Raw genomic sequence first — 23015 nt, 5'->3', positions numbered from 1 at the left:
TTTGTTAAAATTTTTGTCTCTCCACCAGTTTACAGTGCATTTGAGTGCCATGTATTAGTAAAGACTGGACTTAAGGTTGTAGTACAATTTAGACTTGCAAACTAATGTTGTTGTGAATAAATTTACAGTTGTATGCAACAGCCAAGCTGTATTTTATCATAGATGCCTCATTTTTATTTTTTTTTTAAGTCTGTACATGATAAAGAACATGGTGAAATGACACAGAGCACATCCCACATAGCCTGGGGGTAACACTATCAACACAGCGCAAGCCTTCCCGCCTAAGTAGGGAAGATTTACTCAAAATACTATCCCGAGTATTTCAGTGTACACAGCTGTTAAATATTAAAACGGACACCTTAAAAGAGATAAATATCTGCATTTACAGTTTGTCAGTCATTGAGAGTAAAGTGTAATTGTCAGTGCAGTTACACAAGGCAAGCTGCCATAAGAGGTCATCTTTGGCAAGTCCCAGTGTATATGCAAGGCAGGTGGACTCCCTGCTGAAACTCAGGATTACCCTTTGAATCCAGAACAGTCCTGGTGCAGGTGCTGTAACAATTCCCATTGTTGAACTTGTGATATTGCAACATTTATTAACCCTTTACAAAACTGAAGAGCATAGAACCTGAAATAAAGTTGTCTCTTGCAAGAGGCAGCGTGTTTGACTTCCTGAGCGTGAAATAGTGGGATCACATGTTTCAACCCCCCCCCCCAAACACACACACCTCCTGTTTCTGGGGGGAAAAAAGTCTCCAGCATAAACACAGGAGAGGGGCTAATCAATAACGGAAATGAACATTTAAAGAAATGAACTAAATTGTTCTGTCGTCAAATTCCGAAATTTACTATAACAGAAAAATGGAGGAGACTTTTATTAATTTAATTTGATAAAGGTTGTGACTGATTCTCCCCATCCCCAAAGGACAAAAGGGTGATTCTGCTGCAGCATCACCGCATGAATCGCCGGTGGGAGTCACGGGATGTCCAGGTCAACACTGACACCACTCGAGCCCGTGGTGAACAGATTTACAAGCTGTCCAGTACAGGCCCCCTAAAATACAGAGTGCAGTAGAGAGCTACTGCTGTAGGTGGGAGAGCTCATAAGTCCGGCCATTCAGAGAAGCGCCCCCTAGTGCCTTCTGGCAAAATGTCATGTTTATAAATGCTTCAGTTTCTACATGTTTGACGGTCATGGTTCTGATGAGATCTTCAATTGTAAACTCATTCCAGCTGTGTCACACCTTGGCACAAGTACACTGATCTTGTTGCCGTCCATCCAGCAACCTGATGCTACCTGTAGCGGATATTTGTATCTGTCCCGTAAATTACATGCCAGTCTATGGTGCAGCAATAACACTGTTAGTGCAAACATTTCGTTGCTCTTGCGTCGAATTATAAAGGTCATGCAACAAATGTGATCTAGAGTCTAATTGGTATGTTCTGAGCGTGGTGGCTACCAGACCAATGGTCCTTTCTGCAATACGCTAATCCCAAGTCTCAATGCAGGCATCACGCGTGGCTCCTTGTCTCTCCAGCCTGCAGTCCTCTGTGAAGCGGTAATGCCGGGCGCCATCCAGGAAGCCGACCTCTGGGGTGACGGCTTGGAGGACCCCTCCCTGCTGCAGCTGGCTCCCGTAGCGCAGCCCCTCGCCCCGGTCCCTCGCCACGCCCGCCCTCAGCAACCACTCCACCAGGTCGCTGCCCAGAAAGGTGGCGACCATGGTCCTCTCTCCACACCTGTGTATCAAAGGAAGGATTCACCCACTGCACCTGTTAGGCCCTCACCAGAATGGCTAGGAAGAGGAGAGAGAGAAGGGAGGGCAGAGAGGAACACAAGGAGGAGGAGGAAGAGGTATAAGAGGCAATACGAGTTGCTTAAGAAGCTATAAATGCTAGGAGGTAAACAAAATCATGATGATGACGCAAAACCGCATCGTCTACCTGTGCAGTCGATGCCGCTTGTGTCATAATGTTCGCTGAACTTTAAAGCTAATATGCATGATGTGGGTTTGACTTCAATTTCATCATGCACCTCATCATAGAAACATGCTTGAAACAGTTTATATATTAAATAGATGAAGGCAGGCAAGGTACATTAAAAGACAATTGCTGGATCTAGAATATCCAGATCTATTCTGATACGATTTTATTAGAAGACATTCTAAAAAATGGAATAACCATAGATTCATGGCTACAGGACACAAAGCCGTGGGTAAGTAAATTCATTAAATTGAGCAATGAGCCATATTTTCCATTCTTTGATCAAGAAAGAGGGAGCAACCAAGATTTAGAGGAAAAAGTATTTCATTCTGATTATAGTCCAAAAGATTCGGAACAAACAGGCAAATGCATTAATGAAACTGACCATTTTCGTACTCATGCACCCAAAATTGAGGAAACAAATCTTTTTTCCTTTATTAAAATTTGATATGCTGATGGACAGGGAAATATTTCAATAAAAGGAAAGAAATTAGGTAAAATGAAGGGGATAAACCCAGAGGAAGTACTTATTAGTATATGTTTACATATATTATATAATGTAAAAATCTCTGCTCCTGATCAGAACACAAACTTCAGTCGCAGAATTCAGTCCTTTCACTTTTCCTTTTGTCCTCTTTACCTTAATCAGCTGTGATTATTAAGTTTACAGAATGAGTGAGAAGCCATGTTTCCAGTTATTTGAATAAACACTTCCATTTGCAACTTCAATACACTGAGTTTAAACATGTATTACTTCTTCAGTATATAGTTATGCTCCTGGGCCTGTTATTGCACACCTTGGAAATGCCAGCATTTGTACAAAGATCAGCTCTGGTTAAATACGTCCTAGTCCACACTGGCGAGGAACCACCAAACACGGTCATTAAAACCACAGACTTCTACTTACCTCCGCTTCTGCACAATGTCCTGGGCACACTGGTCCTTGTGGTACCTGACAAACTGCAGGCAGGTCAGCCTGACCTCCTCAGTTACCGGAGCCTGGACGTCTTCCGCCCTCCCCCTGCCCGGCCACAGGCAGCTGAGCCTGCACGCAGTGGGGACAGAGAGTGGGAGGGGCGCTGGGCCTGCGTGTTTACGCTTCGCTGCAGCCAGAGACGCAAACAAGGCTAACAGCGCTAAACAGCAGCGGTGCTAATATACTCAGCAGCTGCATCTACATTCTTACTCAGCGCCACGATCATACTCTCAACCCCCCGCCACTTAATTTTTTTTATGCTTTTCATGATAAATGACCCACAGACGAGATCAGGCGTTTACCTCTTTTTGAATGGTAGGATGATTAAATGCTTGTCCAGCCCAAAAATACCAAATGAAATAAAGCCCTTAAAGTAATAAAAAAAAAAAAAAAGAAAAGAAAATCAATTTGAGTATTTTGGTAAACTTTAAAAAGACCTGGAATATGCATGAAAACCCCAATATACACTGATATTAAAGGTGTTTACCTGCCCGTAATTGGCAATAGCACAGAAGAACTGCAGCTCCAGATACAGTCGACCAGGAACGCGGTTAAATAGCCACCACAGACAGCTGGACAGATTCTGAAACACGACAGGGGAAGTTAAGCTACGGCAAGGCTGACGCAGCACTGACACGGAGTAAAACACAAATAGAAACTGCAGTTGTCCTATAAAACAGGAGATAATCTCAGCCTACATAAAAGAAACAGCATCATGTCAAATCATCATGTGACTGCAAAAATCGTTACTTGAGCTCATTGCCAGAATGCGGCTTTAAATGATGAACTGGAGCGATTGACGGCGTCTTTGAGGTCTCCAAGGGAGCGACTGTGTCACAGGAAGGAAAAGTGACCTTCAAATGGCCCGGCAAGGTGCCAGCCATCACCGAGCGGCGGGCAGGCTGGGCGACGGGAAGTGGACATTCCGGAAAGGAGGGCGGCGGGATGTGACTCACTGCCAGCAGGCTGACGACGAGCAGCAGGCAGAGGAGCACGTGGCGGGCAGCCTGGGGGTCACACTGCTGCTGGAGGCGGACCTCCTCCTGAGCTAGCAGGCAGGTCGCAGGCTCGCACTGCACGGCGTCACATTGATCTGGGGGGGGGGGGGGGCACGGGCTCGTCACCATGAAATGCATTCAAAGTAAGGCTTGACAAGCATGTAAAAAAGAAAAAGTGGCAGTATTAGAGTATTGTTCCTAAAGTTTTTTGTGAAAAAAATAAAAATAAAATTAATTTCTATGGGAAAAACCCTAATCCCAATCACGACACCCTTAACCTCTACCCATCCCTAACCTTAACCAACCCAGATACAAGACTTTTGGCATTTTTACTTTTTTGATTGCATTCATAGATGTTTATAAAACTGAGGTTATCCAAATGGGGACCTAAAAGTAGGAAAATTTCAGGTTTCAGTACACTTTGGGGACAATTTGGTCCTCAAATGTGATCTATGCGCACACACGCACGCACACAAAATAGCATCAGCTTTCCTTTTGTATGAAATTTCCTTCAGATTCATATTTCTTAATTTATTAATGGCCTGCCCTGACATAAGACAGGAGCAGGGGGAGAACAATTTTGACTGAAGTAATATTATATTACATTACAAGCTTCAGTTCAATTCAGAAAGGCTGAAACTGGAATCCAGCTGGATAAGCGAACCCATTTGTAACTGAGGAACTGAAAAACATGAAACAAGACCACATAGACAAACACTTGCAGTCCTGGATGATCCACAAATGTAATCCTATTGCTTCTATCCTGATCATATAAGCATGCCAATTGCAAGTAATTATACAGTGGATATAAAAAGTGTACACACCCCTGTTAAAATGGCAGGGTTTGTGTGATGTAAGAGAGACCACGATAAAGCAATTAAAAAGTGTTCCCACCTTTAATGTGACCTACAAACTGCACGATTCAATAGAAAAACAAACAAATCTGGGGGTAAAATATCAAAAACGTTATAGCTCACATTGAAGGTGGCAATGAAATGATTTATCGTGGTCTATGTCACAAACACCATTTTAAACAGGGGTGCGTGCACTTTTTATATACACTGTAGGTACAAAAAAAAAGTATGTGCCACCCAACCCAGACAATTTATTTATAAGATGCACTTAATCTCTCACATTTGGTATAAAAAGTACAATACCAAAGCTACAATGACAATTTAAACAAATGAACCCTTGCCTGCATAAAGAATTTTATCAGCTGTGAAAGTGATTTGGCACCGTTAATATATCAATGACTATTTAACAATGTGCTTAAAGTCACAAATAAAAGGTTCTTGAATAGTCTGAATCGTACAATTCACACCAAAAGAAAAGCCACTTTAAGCGGAGCTAAAAACTGCTAGTTAGGGACAGAGAACAGCTGGAACACCATAGTGCACCTAGAAATGGAAGGAAATCTACAAAATGTTATAGGAAAGATTGACAACCATGAGAAGAAAAAAAAAAATAGGCAATAGCTTGACAAAAAACAACAGATGTGTTAGAGGTAAACAAGCACGTTTTGAAAGAGCATTAAATGGAAATCCAAATTCAGCTGCAAGAGCCAGGTCACGCTGAGGCACAGCTGAGTACACACAACGGCAATCGCGGTTTGCGTCAAAACAGGGAGGGTAGCCGGGTGGCTCGGTTCATAAGCCCTCGATGCAGGGCTCACCCAGAAAATCATGCAACTGTACAAACAGATAAGCAATGCTCTAGAAGAAGCCAAGCAACCGAGATGGAAGAGCAGAGAGTACCTGGCTGTACAGATGGAGTGTCACTCATGTTGGTGCTGACAATCATGTCAGGCATTGGCTGTGGCTGAACACACTCACACATGTGGCACTCTGACAGAACACAAAAGACACGTGTTACACAAACGCAGAAGGCCAGACGTCGCACGATAACCGCATGGCTGCAAGAGGCCAACGGAAAATTTACCGGGACATCCCCGCAAGATAAGATGGCCCCACGTCTAATTATCAGCTTTGAACATGTGGAATACATTTTCAAAAGTTCAAGGTTTTCTATTGACGTGTGACTAGTACAATACATTTTTACTTGTTTATAGATCATAGTGCCAAATACAATGTAAATAAAAATCAAACAGCATAGACAAACACACATATCTTACACACGTAAAACACTGGAAGGAGGACCATGGGATTAAGGTGTCGGTGTGTCAGCTTTAGCAGGATCTGGTTTGCAGTTTGCCTTCACTGCAAACCCTAATTGCCTGTGGGTTGCACAGTTCTGTGGTCCAAGTGCTTATGGCCTATACCATCTGCCAGACCACAGGGGGGAACGGAGTGGCAGTGCAGAATGACGGGTGCCGTTCTTTGGGGTGTGTGTCAGTAATGCTCTCAGAGGCCTTCATCCCCTACTCAGTATGCCGTGGCCGTGTGTCGAGCCGCTGCTATGTCAAGACTTCACAAGCACCAGAGCGCAGCATTTCTCAGCCCAGTCTTCGGGGACTCGTAGGGAGTCCACATCTTTCCTCCCTCCCTGTTTTCCTGGCACCACACCAGAGACTTGGCCTTCAAGGAAATTATCTCAAGCCCTAAAATGGAGCGTTGTTTGCAAACAATGGAGTTACAGCTGTGTCTGGCCACAGAGTCATGGGTGAAGAGAGTACAGAATGGGGCCCAGCACACTGTCCTGTGACTAGTCTGAAAGCATTACTTTGCAATTTGTCTGGATGTTACTTCAGGATTAATCTGGACGTTATTGCTGCTTCGATGAAGTATATGCATAGTAGCTTTGCATAAGAGCTCCCTCCCCCCCCAAGTCCTCTAGAGAGGTGTGGAGTGCATGTGATATAGGGTCCCCTGTAGAACCTGCAGTCTATGCAAACTGAAGGGAGTCCATATGGTTTGGGATGAGTCTCTGTAACACGTCTCAGTACCAGCTTCTTGAAATACATGATTAGTATGGAAGGGAGCAGCAGGATTCAGGGACGCATACAAAGAGACGGCCAATCAGAGAGTCCCTGTTGTTTTTCCTTTGGTATTTATATTCAATCCCTGTAGTGGGAGCAAATGCTCCAACATCACTTGGAAATGTAGACCATTGGTGTTCTAACCAGTCTTCAAGGCAATAAACCCAATGATGTACCTCTGGTGATGCTGCCCTCTGTGGGTCCTGCTTCCTGTGGGGCCTGATTTTCTGGACAGTGATCTGCTGCTGCATCATCCGTGGCACCTGAGCTGCAGTCCTGCTCCAGGACGTGGTAATTTGGATCCTGGGGGCCCCGGCTGAGGCCCATAAGAGAGCCGCCCCCCAGCAGAATACCGCAGAACTGAACCACAGCAGTACTGATGATCTAGCAGAGTAACAGGGATGGGATGACACGCTGTGGTGTGGGACCCGGAATTCTGACTGTAAATACCAGCCAACTCCTAGCTAAGCATGTAATTAGCAGTAATCATGTCTGGGCAGTAATAATCTACGATCTTCTGGCTCAAACAAAGATCACTTCACAGAGCAAAACAAATGAAACTCGAGTCTGACACTCAACTAGGTGACTGTACCTCAAACCATCTACAATTCTAAAACATATACTTATAGCATTACAGTTGCACAAGAAAAGCCAAAGCACCTTAAATCATATAATGGCAACTCTCACCTGAGATCTTCCGTAGAAAAAGGCAGAGTCGATGGTGTCAGGCATCCGCTCCCCAGCAATAAGAAGGACTCCCACAATCAGGGCTGGGACTCTGGAAATATTCATAGCGCTTAGCAAACGCCATCTCGCACAAAGACCAGCAGAACCTGGAGAAAGCACAGAACACCTACCCCCAGCCCACAATTGGGAAAATCCACACGGGAACCTTCAGTTCGTTGTCCTTCTTCATTAGAAAGAGAGCCAAAGCTATAAGTGCTGGAATTGACACACATGTCAAGTCAGCTATTAATGCTCAAACTTTTATTACAATGAGCTTTATTCATATGTCCAACCTGGTGCCGTCCATTTAGAAGTGCCAACCGAAAACCGTACCTGCCCATATGTAAGTGCTGTAGAGGGATCCATACAAGAGAGTGAAGGTGAGAACCTGCCCAATGAAGTTGTCTTGCTTCACAATGAAGTTCCACAAGATCATACCAATACAAACTAAAAACTGGGAAAGCAGAAAAGGGTGTCGTTTTGCAGTCAAAGGCTTTCAGAAGTTACCAGTTCAAAAGAGAACATATTCAAAGAGAATGTAGCGAATGTGTAAGACGTCTATGGTAGAGATCACTGATAGGAAAATGAAGGTCAGGGTTATTACCTGTGCCAAGAAAAGGTTCATGGTGAATACGTGTGGGAATCTCTTGAACTTCTTACTGAGGAGCATGACAGCGATGGTCCAAACCTGGGACACAAACAGGGGAACCATCAGTTCCTGAACGAAATGACAGAGGGACACACGGCAAAAGAAAAAAAAATAAAAATCACGGGAGTAATCAACAGAGTATCGATGGAGAACCCCTCACCAGAGCCACTAAACTGATGATGCTGATGTTGAAGCTCACGTTCTGCAGAGCAGACACTAGAGGCTTTGGGTCCATCCACGGGATTGTAAGTAACCAAGCAGACACATACATAATAGGAGCGGAGAGAAAAGTGCTGATCACCATTCCTGAGGTCACCTACAAAGGAGAAGAAGGAACTAAATGATATCATCACCACAGAGGCAACGGGAAGTCAGAAAGCCCTGAGCCATTAGCTTTCGCCCACTTTGCATGACTCACAACTTCAAGTTCCATATTGTACTGGGCAGCGTAGATGGCCACACTTGGGGCGGAGGGGAAAACGCCATAAAGGAATGCATAGTTGGAGAGACTGGAGTGGTTGTGGGAACTGTCATTGTCCGTGTCCAACAGCTCCACCATATCCCGGCAGATCAGCGGCATCACCAGCCTGACGGGGGAATAAAGCATCACTTCAAAAGTCACAATTCGCCAGACCAATAAAACCTGAAAATAAAAGTCTTCAGTCGGAGCTCAGGCTGGGCAAAGAGTCTTTGGTAGGAAACCGATGGATAGCAAACAGCTCCGGACTTCAAACTGCTACAAAAGACTTTCCAAACAGCCTCAAAATCTTCTGAACAGATTTTCCATCAGCTGCAAAACTTCCCTCTCTCATGCTGCCAGAATAGGGTCAAGTTCAACATCAGGGAGACCACCTACCCAGCTTACGGCCTCTTCACACTACTGCCCCCGGCAGAGCATTACCAGTGCACTGATCACCACCGGCACCAACCATCTGAGTAACAGCTACTATCCCCAAGCCATCAAGCTGCTAAATACCAGTGACCTGCATCAGTCCCTGCTGGATTGTATTGCACACTACTGGCAATATTCCACTTTCTCCATACTTTAGTAGTATAGTCTATCTCAGTAGCTTTTTCTACATCCTCCCCCAAAGCACCACCTATCTATTGCATTTTCTGTACATTTATTGTTTCACTCCCCATATCACACTAGCTTTTGTGTTGCAATGCCTCATCTTGCTGCACTGCTGTTTATTGTTCTACTGTCCCTCCTAATGCACCTATCCCCTTCCCTGCACTGGCGCACAAGAATTTCACCGTGCTCCTTGGAACACGTGACAATAAAAACGTGAAACTTGACTACTGTAGGGCACTGATGTCTGCCTGTTAAATGCACTGCAAATGATCTAGAAGGTGACTCTTCCAAAAACCTGTTATGATAGTCATCTCAATGGATGCCTTAGGGGGAAGTAAAGCCTTTTTTTCCCCTGAGTTCTCTATAGCCAGAACATTTAGTTGATGACATTTGTCTATTTAACATAACAGTTGCTTAACCAGACAGTCAGGGAGCCAGAAACGAGCACCAGCAAGACATCTTGCCTGATGGGTTGATGGTGGCAAAATTCCATTCATGTCCAAACCTGCAGACTGCAGTGCTCTCAATGAATGGGCCAATTAGACGTTTTCTATTTGAGAAAATCAGGGCAGCAAAATAGTTTATCCACTAGCATGCCAAACTGCACTGAGGAGCATGCATCCACCAGTGCAACCACTAATGCATCCACCCATCCATCCACCACTTATCCTGACCAGAGCCTTGGGCAATGTGAAGCGAATGATAAGTTAATGTAAGAACCTGTCTGGGTAGGATGGCAAAGCGCGTGATACAATAGATGGAAAAAAGAAAAAAAAAAAAGAAAGATACTTCATTTGAGAATATAAAGTGGATATGGGATTAACAAACCAAGAAAGAGGAACGAAAAAGAAGAGAGTTCATTGGCAACGGAAAATGAAACGCATGGGGGAAAAAAAGCATGCAAAACCGGTGTCGTCTTATGGAAAGACAATGGCTCTGTGTAGGGGTTGGATGATAAGGTCTGCGTGATTAACTAGGACGGAGGAAAACAAAACTCAAGCTGACATAACGATTAGGAATTAGAAGCTACCCACTGAGTCGCTATGCCAATATAGACATTAAAAATAATAACTGCTGTAATTAGTCACTCTAGCATGCACTGCAACCAAAGACCATATTTAGAAGAAGCTAATTAAAAAGGTGTGTGCACATATATATAGTATACACAGAAATGATATTAAGGGCAGCACACTGAGCAACAAAAGGGGCACCACAGCAAGCAGAAAAGGTTCTGAGATACTGAACATTTCTCATGGTTTGTTCCAACTTGATATTCATACAATAGTAAGAAAGGAAAGTCAGGGTGTGGTTCAAACTCTACAAACAAAACATTTGCACAGTAGAACAGGAGCACTTTAAAGCGAGAACATCAGCATCAGCACAAAAGTTAGCACTCCTACACTGATACTGCACAGTCCCATCACATTCTGACGCTGACTAGCAAGGCTAAGTATGCCTGTCCGCATACTCACAGCTTGGCCGTGATGAGGAGTATCAGCGCCACCACCGTGGACCGAGTGAACTTCCCGAGCTGGCCCACCATGGAGAGGCCGAGGTAGAACAGTGCTGCACCACCGAAGGAGTTAGCCAGGCCGTCGACGAACTCCTGCATGATGGTAGGGATCTTCTGGCCCAGCAGGAAGTGAGAGGCCAGGCCGACGATCACCATGAAGACAATGGGGTTCTTCAGGACCTGCAGGATCACCACGGCGACGATGCGCAGCTTGTGCTGATGCTGCTCCTGACTGGTCCGCCAGTTCTGCACCTCGCAGAACGCGAACCCAATAGGGTTGAGGATCATGAGGGAGATCGGCGCCACCAGGTAAATGTACTGCAGATATTCTGGGTGTGTGTTCTTGTACAAGGCCTCCACTGAGCGAGACACAAGACAAGCACCGGGCATTAATCGAAAGAAAAACATTTCCACCTTCTATGATGTAAATGCACACATTGTCAATGACAGGCTGCTTCAGGCTATCATCAAACAAGAAATGTGACAAAGCAGTTTCTAAAGCATGGCAACCACAAACCAAAGACAGGACATTTCACCTATGCACTTTATTTACAATGATTCTTGAGTAAATAAGCATAAGGCTATATAGGATTTAACAGGAAATGAAGTAATGACACATGTGGCCAGACCTGCACAAACATGCCCTTAAGCACTCAGTGATACTGCCAGCGCTGTTTCACTCATGTGGAATTTTTCGTTATTTGTTGTTTACAGGCATGACTTGGAAAAAAATATATATATCCCCGCATAATCGAAACGAAATGCATCAATAACTATCTTAAATCTAAATATATTAAATATCAGATTACAGTGCGAAAAGTAATGTCAATGGGCAATGTGTATTAAATATGTCGGTCCATAACGGAGAAATTACTTAAACATAATATAAACATATAGACAAAAGCCAAAATACATGACATGAAGATTTCTCTGCACGACAATAATTTAATCTGTTAGTGGGAAAGACTTTTCAGGTTGATTCGTACTAAATGAAACTCATTGTTTAACGATGAATAAAAGGAAAAGTACAGACAGCCATTTGCTTTTCTGGGAAATAACCTGCATTTTTGAGAAACTGCCCCTTCAGCCACAAACAGACGCGGCTACATGAGTCTCGCATCACTTCTTCTAGCAGACTTTCCACAGAAAGTACCAGGAGGAGGCTTGTCAGACACTCACCGATGGGGTAGCCCAACGCAAAGTCATTGCTCTGCGTGGCAAAGATGGAGAAAAGGCCGGCCTTGCCAAAGCGATTTTCGGGCCCGGTGACGACTAGGGTGAGCGCGCACACGATGACGAACACCGACACTTTGGCGATGAGGATGCTCCAGAGGAAGGACCACATGACGTTGCCGAAGTCCAACAGCACCATGTTCTTGTACAGCAGTGCAGGCAGGGCGAACTTGGACACGAAGTTGCCCAGCCCCTTGGCCTGCGTCGATGTGATGATGTCGGCGCGGCCGGCCACGTATCCGCACAGGACGATCCCGAAGCATTCCAGCAGTGCCGGGAAGAGCTTCTCGATGGACATGGCAGGAGGGGAGACGGAGAGGCTGTGGGACGTGTTCGACCCATATCCGACTTCGACGGGGGGCTCCATGATGGCTGTGATCGTTTTTGCTCACAGGCCACAGCTGATACACGATGGCTGGAGCGATGACATCAGTTGGCACACAATTATGACTCACTGAGAAATGACAAAAGAAAGCAAACATACTGCAGAGAGTCAACACAGATTTGGTCTGGCTGCAGACACCAGGTCAATCTTGACTCCTTCTAGGCATAAATAAAATAATTCATCATTTAGATATTTTCTTAATAAACAGAGAACATTTTTGAATTTTTTAAAGGCTACAAAAGTCAATAAAACAACATCTGACAGGCACAAAACTACGCAACACTCACAAATTATTTGTGGATAAAAACTGCACTCTGCATACCGAAAAGTGTCTCCAAACAGGACGCATCAGCGTGAGCCGCAAACGCCACACTGCACGGTCAGCCACAAAATCAAACTGTTCGATTTCAGCACAGAAACGCTGCTTAGGTGACCTGTCTCCCAAACATGGAAAAAACTAATAATAGACCCCAGACCCCACATCCAAAAATACATTTTTGAAGCACGTGAGTGAACTGCTACCATGGCTGACAGGCAAATGAATGAAAACTCTGACTGTACAAACAACGTTAGCTGCTATATGTCTGTTTCCCCGGCGACAAGCTGAGATATGAGGAAAAGAGTAAACTACATGAACAATACTGGCGAGTGATTGAACAGAACAGCATCTAAACAGGCGCCGTGAGTCGTGGCTGAAGATAAGACGAGTGACGTCCTGGAGGTGACCACGTGCAGGACAGCCGACCCCTGCTGGGTCTCAAACGGTGTCTCGCAGACACAAGCGGGGGCATTTTCAGCAGCCAGATTTCTTCAACATCTGCTTCCTCTTTCTGCTCAGCGCCTTTATGTTCATCGTGAGGCCATTACTATTTTTAGTCAGAAGTCATAACATACCATATCATATCATCATAACAGGATATGCTGTCTAAATGTAGGACTGCAGGACTTGGGATTCTACCTATATGAGAACTAATTAACAAATCTAATCATTAGCGGCTGTCTGGTCATATGGTGAAAGGTCTAAAACCCCAACCAAAGAGAATTTAATCTCCAAAGTACTGATAAGAGTAGAAGCGTGTCATGGATAACTAGGCTATTTTAATCACTGAACTTCTGTACCCCACCTTTCCAAGAAGGTTGTAGCTTATAAGTGGTATATGCATTTAATTGATTCTAGTGCATAGACTCATAATTATGTAACGTGAGCCTGTTCGTAACATAATTACGTAGCAAGTAGCAAGTTCTCAAACCTCGATAAGATACAATTTAAAAAGCTGAAATTCATCAGTTTCTGAAAATACATCAATTACCGTACACTGCTTCTGGAACTGCCGCTATAATAATTTAGCACAAAAATTATTTACTTTTTTTGAAAAAACTACCGGTAGGTGACTGAACTATGACGACTGTACATTCCTCACTGGTACCTAGGCCAGATAAAGCGGCTTTACGCCCAGAGGCTCATATATGCACCCTGTCCTGACTGGCAGGGTTTTTATTACCAAGTGCTGAGGTGGAAAGTTCAAGTCCAAAAAGTACAAATCCTGACCAAGGTTTAGTTTCAACCAACCAGCTGAGTATAGAGTCACAGTCACAGAGTACTCAACTGGCTGCTTAAAACGAAAACTTGGTCTGGATTTGTACTTTCTTGACCCAAACTTTCTACCTCTGATTGAGAATTAGTGCTGACCTTGACCTGTTCTTCCCACGCCTAACATAAGTATCAAAATAAACCTTAAATTAAGGTAAATTGACCTGCATCTTTCAAAATAGTACAATAAAATCATTAGGGATTTAGGGTTAATTAAATTAAGGTGACATCTCTTACTTTTTTGTTATATACATAACAGTGATCCCCTTACTTCCGTAGTAAGAAATGGCCAAAGTCCTAACAGTCTCGGAACTTGGCTTATGGGGCCGGGGTCGCCGGTGTTCTGACGAGTTGTTATCGAGATGTACTATCGAGCCTTTTTGCGCATGTGCAGTTCCACCGTTTGGGGATTAGGGTTAGGTTTTAGGGGTTTGGTTTATGATTGGGGTTAGGGTTTTAGGGGCTTCTGGGGGGTTAGGGTTAGAGTTAGGGATATCGATTAGCACTACGGTAGCCTAACTCGACAAAGTAGCTCAACTCGACAGAACACCGGCTTTGTGTGACTCTTACGGGCGATGTTTTCATCAGATCTAAGCACTTCTGCAAAGTTATGGTCGTGGTGGGAGAGAGCTGGAAATGCCGGCGGATGCAAGGCTACGAAGTCCCGCTTTGGGTGTTTAACAAGCGGTCCTCACACCTCCACGGCGCCCACGTCTCGCAGGTGTGTGATGCTCCACCGCCAGCTCCCACATCAGCGGCAAGACGCACATTTTTACCTCTTGGCATCGGAACAATTTTGTCCAAATTAATGTAACTACGATAATCGCGATTTAACACAGAAAAAAACCCCGTTGCGCGACCAGCGAATTCATGGACGTCAGACCCTTCACGGTACCGCGGCGGGGGATCCGAACCTGGGAACCGAAGTAGCGTCAGCCCAAGCCCGCTTTCTGACTGCCCATTGCGGGGGAAAAACCACAGACACCCAGCGGACCGCCAGCGGTGATCCTACCGGCATCTGGCTGCTCCCGCCAAGGGCCAACTAAGGCTGTCAGCGTCGCCTCGTACCGGGCTAGCAGCCGCACATATTTCACAAGCCAGCACCGGCAGAAACGCTGCTGGCTTGCCGTGTTTTCGCTAGTCCTGTCTAAAACGCCGCATGTCGACACAATAATCGGCTGTCAACAAAACCGAAGCCTCGTAAAAGAGAAGAGGTACCTACCGCAGCACTTTCACAGCTCCAGTTCGTTAGCCAGCAAACATCGCCGCATTTCCGAACATTCGACGGTAAAACGACCCGACAATTGACGTGCCGATTATCCAATCATACGCCGCGCTGCGCTTTGACGAGTTAGCGCTCCAGCAATGATGGTACGCAGATTTCGGGCTCTATAGGATGAACTCCTTTGACTACTCACGTGGTGACGGAAACCGCTAATTTCGTATGTAACGGTACCAGCTAATGCCTAAATTAATACCTAAAAACATTTGGGCAGTCCCACTCACCCCCAGAAAATCGCATAGCTATAACTGGACTTTAGAATATACAGTAGCTATTTTTAAATAACGGGTCTTAATATATTTTTTTTACATTTATCTATTACATGTCATTAGCGTGAAGCAGTTGCACTTTATTTTTAAATTCTTCGCAATACATTCCGTAAAACTGAAAAGTGCGAACTTCCCGTTTCGTTATGGTTAACCGAAGCCAATAACACAGCCAGAACTACGCAGGTGCTGTGCTCTATTCCTTTAAAAAACAAATTCAGAATATTTTCAGACTTTCTTTTGTGAAAAGACTAATGATAATTGTCATATTATGTGGATTCAGCCCAGGCTTCACTTCAACCAGTAACGGCCCTAGCCGATGAGGCGCCCTAGGCGAGCATCAGCGCCAGCGCCCTCCGTCCCAGGCATAGGGAAATTGGCTGGCAAATCGGCGTCCCCCAAGAAGTTGGCGCCCTAGGCGGCCGCCTATGTCCCCTATAAGATCGACTGGCCCTGATTAATTACTACTACTACTACTTAATAGGCTTTGCTAAGCAGGTAAATTCATGTGGGCTTGTTCTTTTCATATTAAGACACATTAATACCAACTAGTTTTAAGAATAATGGAATGTTACACTTTTTTTCTTCCTCCATTTGTGGCGCCCCCTGGATGGATGGCGCCCTTAGCATTTGCCTATATTGCCTATGCCACGGGCCGGCCCTGACTTGTGCATTGTAATTGTGAGACCTGTGTACTATAATTAACAGAATGGACAACAAAGGGAACAGTTAGGCAGAATGCATAAAGAACTATAGAGGCCGAGACGTTCTTCCAAAACATTATTTAATGGTTAAATAAATGACAATAACACATAACGCATTTGGGGGAGAAAACACGCACACACACTTTAAAGTAAGCCTACCAGACCACCTATCATCTTTGTCATTAATTTCCAATAGCACATGAACCTCAAGACAGACAGTCCGGGGATCGTGTAATAAGACCTTGTGCATCTGTACTTTAAATGACTGTAGCACACATAAATATAGCGTAACACTGATATCAGACCAAAATTAGAATACACTAAGACAGTAATAAAAAGCTTGTAATCAAGCTGTGACTTTTCCCAAGGTGATACTCTTCAATGAAAAATATTTTGACCAGTTTTTTAAAAATATGAAATATAATCCACTTTTTGTCTCTTGGTGATAAAGTTTATATAAAGACAAATATAATTTGATATTTCATATTTCGATATTTCTCCACCAGGGAGATGAATTTTCATAATAAAAATAAGACTCCAGGTATAAAAGTTAATAAAACCTTCAATGTTCATGTTTAAAAATGGCACTAGGATTGGACCCCAATTCAAACCCAACTTGAAGACAAACCAAAAAACAGAGGCCATTATGGAGACACCAAACATCTGGCAGTGCATGAGACACTTTAATGAAATCAGGAATATCAATAATCGTCCTTCGGATTCTATCATGTTTTATACAAAACGTCAAGAGAACGTCAACATAAAAAAAACAATCCTGGGAAAGAAAGAGTTCAACGTCAATTGTTCGGAGTGTGATATCGTCAGCTGGGGGGGTGTGGGGGGGGGGGGTGTTTAGTGGGGCTGAGCATAACAGAATTTATACACACATTTTTAACAGCCATATACAAAACAATCCACCCAGAGGCATACAGCAGGATTGATCTTAAGGTTGAGTGCTGTAAAAGCAGAGGACGACAGAGTCCCTTGCAAGCGTAGGTCCAGGATGGAGCAGTTGTGGAAGCCAGGTCCAAAAAACAACCAAGAGATATAAGTGCAGCTCACCTGGGAATCGGGGGCAGAGGAGGTGCACCCCTATCCCTCCTCCCTGAGCCTAGGAGAGGAGGCAGTCAGTCAGTCACAGTCAGTTTACACTGCAGTCACTGCAGACCCAAACACGGATATATCGGCCATCTTCTCACCTCTGCTCTCACCCCTGGCAACCTTGCTGGGGTAGGTCTTCAGGGAGGGTACGTACAGCTCCGGCGGGGGCAAATCGGACACCGGGTGGAAGGAAAACCTGGCCTCCCACTCATCTGCATTTGACAAAAATTTAAATCACAATATAACATGTAACAGTTTGTTTTCTGACTCATGTCACCCCCTAGTGGTGGTTTTAGTAATAGAACTCTTTTGGTGTTGTGGTATTCTCTTCTTTCCAGGAAGGTGTACATTATTGAATTTAACATTTTCGCTAGAGCTTGGGGTTAGCATAAACCAATGCTACTGGACGGCTGATCTGGAGTCAGCCCCACACACACCTGTGAAGGGGGGGTACGAGTCGTGGTACCCGTTCCCCATGGGGGGCGGTGGAAGTGGGGGACCCCCAGCACCTGTCCTGTCTGGTGGAAGAGGGGGTCTGGACCCTCTTCGGATTGGTTCCGTCCCCGGTCTGTTCGGTGGGGGGGGAACCGGAGAGCCCCTCACACTGCCGACTGATCTTCCCACAGGTGGGGGCGGCGGAAGGGGGCCTGGGAACACAGGAGATGGTCAACATGACCTGCACGCAGGGGCATGACAATACAGCAGCTTAATGCGCCATTATGACTGTGCCATAGTCAGAATCAGGGGCACCATAAAGGGGGCAACGTCAGGAGGAGTGACAGGGGCACCGAAAAACTGGAACGTAACTGTATTGGTTTGGGTTGGGGGCTCAATATGCTTTCATGGGGCCCAAAATATCTAGTGGTGCCCCGCATATCATTATCAGAGACAAAACACACTAATGTGAAGAAACACTCCTTCCAAACACTTAAAAATAACACATATATTTTTAGTTGTGGGGGGGTATTTTCAATTTTAATCTCAGAGAAGATCATGACAGATAAGCTGTGTGAATGATAAAAGCTTTTGGGGTGAGTAGGTTAAACAAGAAGGACTTGTATTAGTGAGTGAGGAAACTGTCACAGGAAGCACTTAATGTTTCTGATAGGTAGCTTTAAGTCACATGACTCTGTTGGGCAAGATCGCTGTAAACACGCTAAAATTTAGCATCACCATTAGCAGCTGTTTGTTAAAGGTAGCAATGAGTCCTACTCGCAGTTCTTACCAGTTCGGCCAGGTGGGTTCCTGCCTGGAGGTGGGGGCCTTTCATTGGGAGGGGGAGGTAAGGGACCGGACCGGGCCAGAGGAGGGGCTCTGTCATTAGGAGGAGTTGGCAGGGGGCCGCTACGGCCTGGAGGGGGCACTGGAGCAGGCGTGTTTAGGGATAACCTCCTCTGGGGGAGCTTGGGAGTGTGTTCATTACTCGCCGGGGTGGCAGGCAGTGGGGGGGGGCCGGGGCGGCCAGGGGGCAGAGGCGGGGCGTTGGTGCTGGTCGCACGGGCTGGTGTGAGTCCCGCAGGCTTGCTGCTGAGAGACGGTGGTAGCGGGGGTCCGTCGCGAGGGATGGAGGGCCGGTGACCCATGGGTGGGATGGGGGGGCGGTCGTCGGGGGCTTTAATGGGAGTAGGGGGAAGGGGAGGCCGGCTGTTGTTGGAGGGCGGAGGCCCGGAGAAGGAGGGCTGGCGGTTAAACGGGCCTCCTCCTCCGGGCAGAGGGGGGGCACCACCATGCCTGCCAGGTGGGACCAGGGGTGGGGGGGCCGGTCCAGCAGCCGGAGGCCGCCCGCCAGGTAGGGGTGGGGGGCCTCGGGTTTGCAAGCCTCCCTGGTTTGGCCGAGGAGTGTTTGGCACAGGGGGTGGCGCGCCCCCAAAGTCAGGCCGGGGAGACGTCATCCGAGCCTTTGGTAGGTCAGGGGCGCTTGACCGAGGGATGGGGGGCGTTTCGGGAAGCCTGGGGGGTCCGGCTGCGAAGGGCCTTCCTCCAGGGAGCGGTATAGGGGGTCTATTTCCTCCAGAATCTAAAGGCAACAGGAGACAGCATGAGCAGAACTCTCCGGAATGTAATGTGTAATTATCAGAGTCAAATTAATCGAAATAAAAGGGTCAAACTTCATTCATATTGCAGGAAATTTGTGCTATATGCAAACTGGAGTTTTGCCTTTCAGTTATTTGAAAAATGCATTGATTTTGACCATTATAAAGACCATGCTAGAGACCATGTTAAAAATGTACATTATGACATTAATTAATGACACACATGACAAGAAGAGCCACCTTGGACAGACCTACCGCTGCTGTCTCTGTTCCCTGCTGAACGGAGCTTTGGCATCCCTCCCTGGAAGAGCCCACCCAGGCCCCCGGCAGTGCCTCCTCCAAATCCTGCTCCACCTCCTCCTCCCATGCCGCCACCACCTCCTCCTCCACCTCCTCCTCCTCCTCCACCCTTGGGCTCTGCCAAAATGAAGAAGACGCCACTTGCTAGTCCCTTTAACAATCAGCCACGCATCCCGTTTTCCTGCAGACATGCTTAGCAATACGCAGCCTTATAAATACTGCCTTCATAGCCATCCACAGGGGGCCAGGGAACAAATGGCAAATCAGAACACTGCAGGCTGGTTTATGTCAGCTGACCCAGTCAAGGTCACATGACACCAGCGTATCAGCCCAAGGCAGTAATGGGGGCTCAGATAAGCAGTGGCATTGTGCTTGATTTCTTCATTTAAACAACAAATTTTGTCCCCTATACGGATGGATTGGTTGATAGATGGATACTTTACTGATACGAAAGGAAATTTCTCTATGACCATTTCAGGAGTCATTCACATTAAAACGTTACTTAGAAAAGGAAAAATATGGTGCCTGACAGCAGGCGTTGACACAGCCTGACTGGTCCTCCCGAGATGAGGCTCACGGTCCCTTACTGTCAAAGACGGGGCCGCTTCGGTCATTGGTGACGGCCTTCTTCAGCCGCGTGCCTTTCGTGATGTCAGTCAGGAGCGCGTTCCTCCCTTGCTGCTCTGATCTGTTGAGTGTCGGTTTTTCTGTGTTCGCCTAAGACCGGGAAGAAGGCCCATAAGCATGAGTGCATTTTACGAGGGAAGGCGAACGCAGGCACTGTCCACCAGGTGGCACCTTTGAGAAGCACTGGAGGAAAGAAGTTAGACAGGTCATTGACTGTTCTGCACTAACAGTCAAGTTCAACATTAATACAGCATTTACAATGGTCTCATTTATCTACAACATGTTCTCCAACAAGGGTATTTAAATCAAAAGTATTATGATTACATTGAAAAAAAAACGTGCAAAAATGAAATTATTTTCAAAGGGTGGCGCCCTGACAAAACCATAACTGTAGGTGTTAAACAGCCAGTTTGGCACTGAAATGAGACACTTACCGCAGCAAATGTAGGGGGCGGGGCAGGTGGGGGCGGGGGCGGCGGGACGGGCATCTTCACCAATCAGAAGTCCTGCTGTCACTTAACAGGCAGAACGGACAGCTATTTAAGTACATGGTCATATGCATACACACAAAATTCACACATATGATATTCGTGTCACAGATTCTCACCATTTCGGCACTACATACAAACCAGAAATCACAGCCACTATTGCATATTGTAAATGACAGCCTTTATAAAGAGTTACACTATGTACAGCAGATTTATTTATGTTTTCGTTCTTGTCTTGTGTGTCTAATTTCCATGTTCTGCGTAAAAGAATTTCTAAAGTCTCGGACAAACGCAATTTCATTTGATTGCATGGCTGCATATTTTGAAACAGCAATGAAGTTTGACTTGACCTGACCCTTTATTCACTATAAATGAATAAAAGTATAAATGAATAAAAGTGACCAGGCATTTTTCTGACGAAATATTAACAGGAGCCATACAACAGGGATTCACGCAAAGGTGGAATTTCTCCACCTGCTGATAGAAAAGGCTGTAATGTTTTTCTGTGAACCCGGTGGTCACACATGTATGGTTCTGATGTGGTTTTTCGCTGGTTTCACTGGGACCCAGGTCACGCCGCACTGCAGCTGTACATCAAAGCTGTCAGTCACATAAACAAATCACACCTAAAGGCGCCTCCATCCTGGCTAAGCAGTCAACAGGAAGCTCTAACAAAACGTGCAGCTGCCGGCCCCCCTGCTCACTGTGCCACACCACCCCGAACCCCCCACCCCAGCAAAGTCATACTTCTTCCGGCAGACACATCATGCTACCCCCCCCCAATCATCTATTCATCCACCAACTGCAACCTATAAATATCCGACAATCACCATGAACTTTGTCTAATGTTTGTGCTGTATTCATGTGATCTCTTGGCATGTTAATCCCATTTTTTTTAACTGTTGTTTAGGAAAAGGACTAATCCCTCTCCTTCATAAATATTAATAACTAGAACGAAAAACAAATCCTATGTCAGCACCCAGAATATGGACACACAACTGGGTTAACTTAAGCTAGAAGTCATGACTGTCCAATAGGAACGCTCATTACCTGAACTCTTATTGGACGATCATGACTTCTGGCTTAAATTAACCCATCTGAGAAATCCTGCTTTGTGGAACACCCCTGGATAGATTGTACTTCACCATCTATCCCCCCCAACTGCCCCGTGCCACATGTGCAGGTTGATCCCTGGTCTTTGAACCCTGAGCAGCTGTAAACGCCCACATCCTGCCAGCCACGCACCACAAACAGGGAGATGCTACCTTACGCGTTACCCCCACCCCTCCATGCTTCTTATACAAGCCGGGAAAACACAGCCAAGCAGCATTAGCTAGTTTGCAGTGCGTGTAGAGATGAAGCACAATGAACAATACTCCACGCAAACATATCACCAGCCAGATACACACAAGGGTCCAGTCAGTAACCTGAGCACGCAATCTGACTCAGCGATGAATAGCGGGCCATCTCTGCTATCCCTGGCGTCAGAGGGCAGCCTTTGGACCCCCCCCCCACACACACACACACACACACACCATCATGCAGCTGATGTCCATCGATGGTACATGCGCCTGCAGCGATCTCCTCTAAACTGACAATGGACCCTTTCAGCAAGGCGGCTTGGCGACACTGCGGCGGTCTGGCGGCAGCCTTCTGCTTCGCTCGAGACTGCCCTCTACTGGACAGATTCCGGGCAGCGCCAGACCGGTGCGAAACCCCTTTGGGACGCAGCGGCACAAAGCACACATTGAAGATTCTGGTTCTGCTTGAGGAGATGAGTGTCTGAGGATCTTCGATTGCGTATCGTAGGATAGGCGTGTGGACACTGCCGCAGTGTCGTGTGCAGTGTGTTGTTATGTTTACATTCTAAAAAAAAAAAAAAAAAAAGCCTTCCCTGTGCAAAGTGTCCAGCACTTGGCAACCATGTTGAAGACACACAGTTAAGATGAGGAGCAGATCAGTTTGAGTCTAGCAGCTTATTATCAACATAACATGTCTGGCATCCTGAATACCTCATCACACATAAACACACGCACATGGATCGCTGCAGGGACTTTCCACCGACAGTGTGAAGTAGAAATATTCCTATCACCACCCCAACAAAACCCAAGAGATTAAAGATGACAGGAACCAAAAGGCATTGGGGCTTT

The 23015-nt window shown here is 45.8% G+C and overlaps 2 protein-coding genes across 4 annotated transcripts in view; both read right to left on the bottom strand.

The window, feature by feature from the left end:
• Positions 1-153: 153 nt before the first annotated feature.
• gpr155a (G protein-coupled receptor 155a) lies at positions 154-15438 on the bottom strand. 3 transcript variants are annotated; one of them, XM_023801746.2, is made up of 16 exons: positions 15287-15438; positions 12035-12542; positions 10815-11214; positions 8686-8854; positions 8428-8583; positions 8223-8306; positions 7952-8072; positions 7750-7834; positions 7580-7670; positions 7069-7276; positions 5712-5801; positions 3916-4052; positions 3447-3542; positions 3262-3326; positions 2891-3028; positions 154-1740 (listed from the first exon to the last, which is right to left on the bottom strand). In XM_023801746.2, exons 2-16 carry the CDS (start codon positions 12453-12455, stop codon positions 1488-1490), a joined length of 2514 nt encoding a protein of 837 aa, XP_023657514.2. In that variant the 5' UTR covers positions 12456-12542; positions 15287-15438; the 3' UTR covers positions 154-1487. The 3 variants fall into 3 exon arrangements, with proteins under 3 accessions (XP_023657514.2, XP_072556919.1, XP_023657517.2); XM_072700818.1 differs by lacking the exon at positions 15287-15438 and adding an exon at positions 12796-12936; XM_023801749.2 differs by having other exon boundaries at positions 1602-1796.
• A 941-nt stretch (positions 15439-16379) lies between these two features.
• wipf1a (WAS/WASL interacting protein family, member 1a) overlaps positions 16380-23015 on the bottom strand; it is a 13969-nt gene continuing 7333 nt past the window's right edge. Inside the window, exons 2-8 of the mRNA XM_023801852.2 lie at positions 20812-20892; positions 20338-20467; positions 19706-19867; positions 18643-19434; positions 17855-18064; positions 17516-17629; positions 16380-17427 (exon numbers count right to left, since the gene is read on the bottom strand). Coding sequence (XP_023657620.2) covers positions 17375-17427; positions 17516-17629; positions 17855-18064; positions 18643-19434; positions 19706-19867; positions 20338-20467; positions 20812-20865 — 1515 coding nt within the window. The 5' untranslated portion in view covers positions 20866-20892 and the 3' untranslated portion in view covers positions 16380-17374. The remainder of the gene's footprint in view (positions 17428-17515; positions 17630-17854; positions 18065-18642; positions 19435-19705; positions 19868-20337; positions 20468-20811; positions 20893-23015) is intronic.

This window comes from Paramormyrops kingsleyae, chromosome 16 (genome assembly GCF_048594095.1).
Source record: "Paramormyrops kingsleyae isolate MSU_618 chromosome 16, PKINGS_0.4, whole genome shotgun sequence".
In the NCBI taxonomy this organism is placed as follows: domain Eukaryota; kingdom Metazoa; phylum Chordata; class Actinopteri; order Osteoglossiformes; family Mormyridae; genus Paramormyrops; species Paramormyrops kingsleyae.
The sequence above is the reverse complement of the archived record's forward strand: the minus strand, read 5'-3'. Positions and strand labels throughout refer to the sequence as shown.

Excerpts from the sequence above, each read along its gene's own strand:
- gpr155a (XM_023801746.2), bottom strand. The coding sequence starts at position 12,455 with ATGGAGCCCCCCGTCGAAGTCGGATATGGGTCGAACACGTCCCACAGC. Across the intron at positions 8,584-8,685 it reads ACAATATGGAACTTGAAGTT|GTGACCTCAGGAATGGTGAT; the intron begins GTGAGTCATGCA and ends TCTCCTTTGTAG. Across the intron at positions 7,835-7,951 it reads CAGCACTTACATATGGGCAG|CACTTATAGCTTTGGCTCTC; the intron begins GTACGGTTTTCG and ends TGTCAATTCCAG.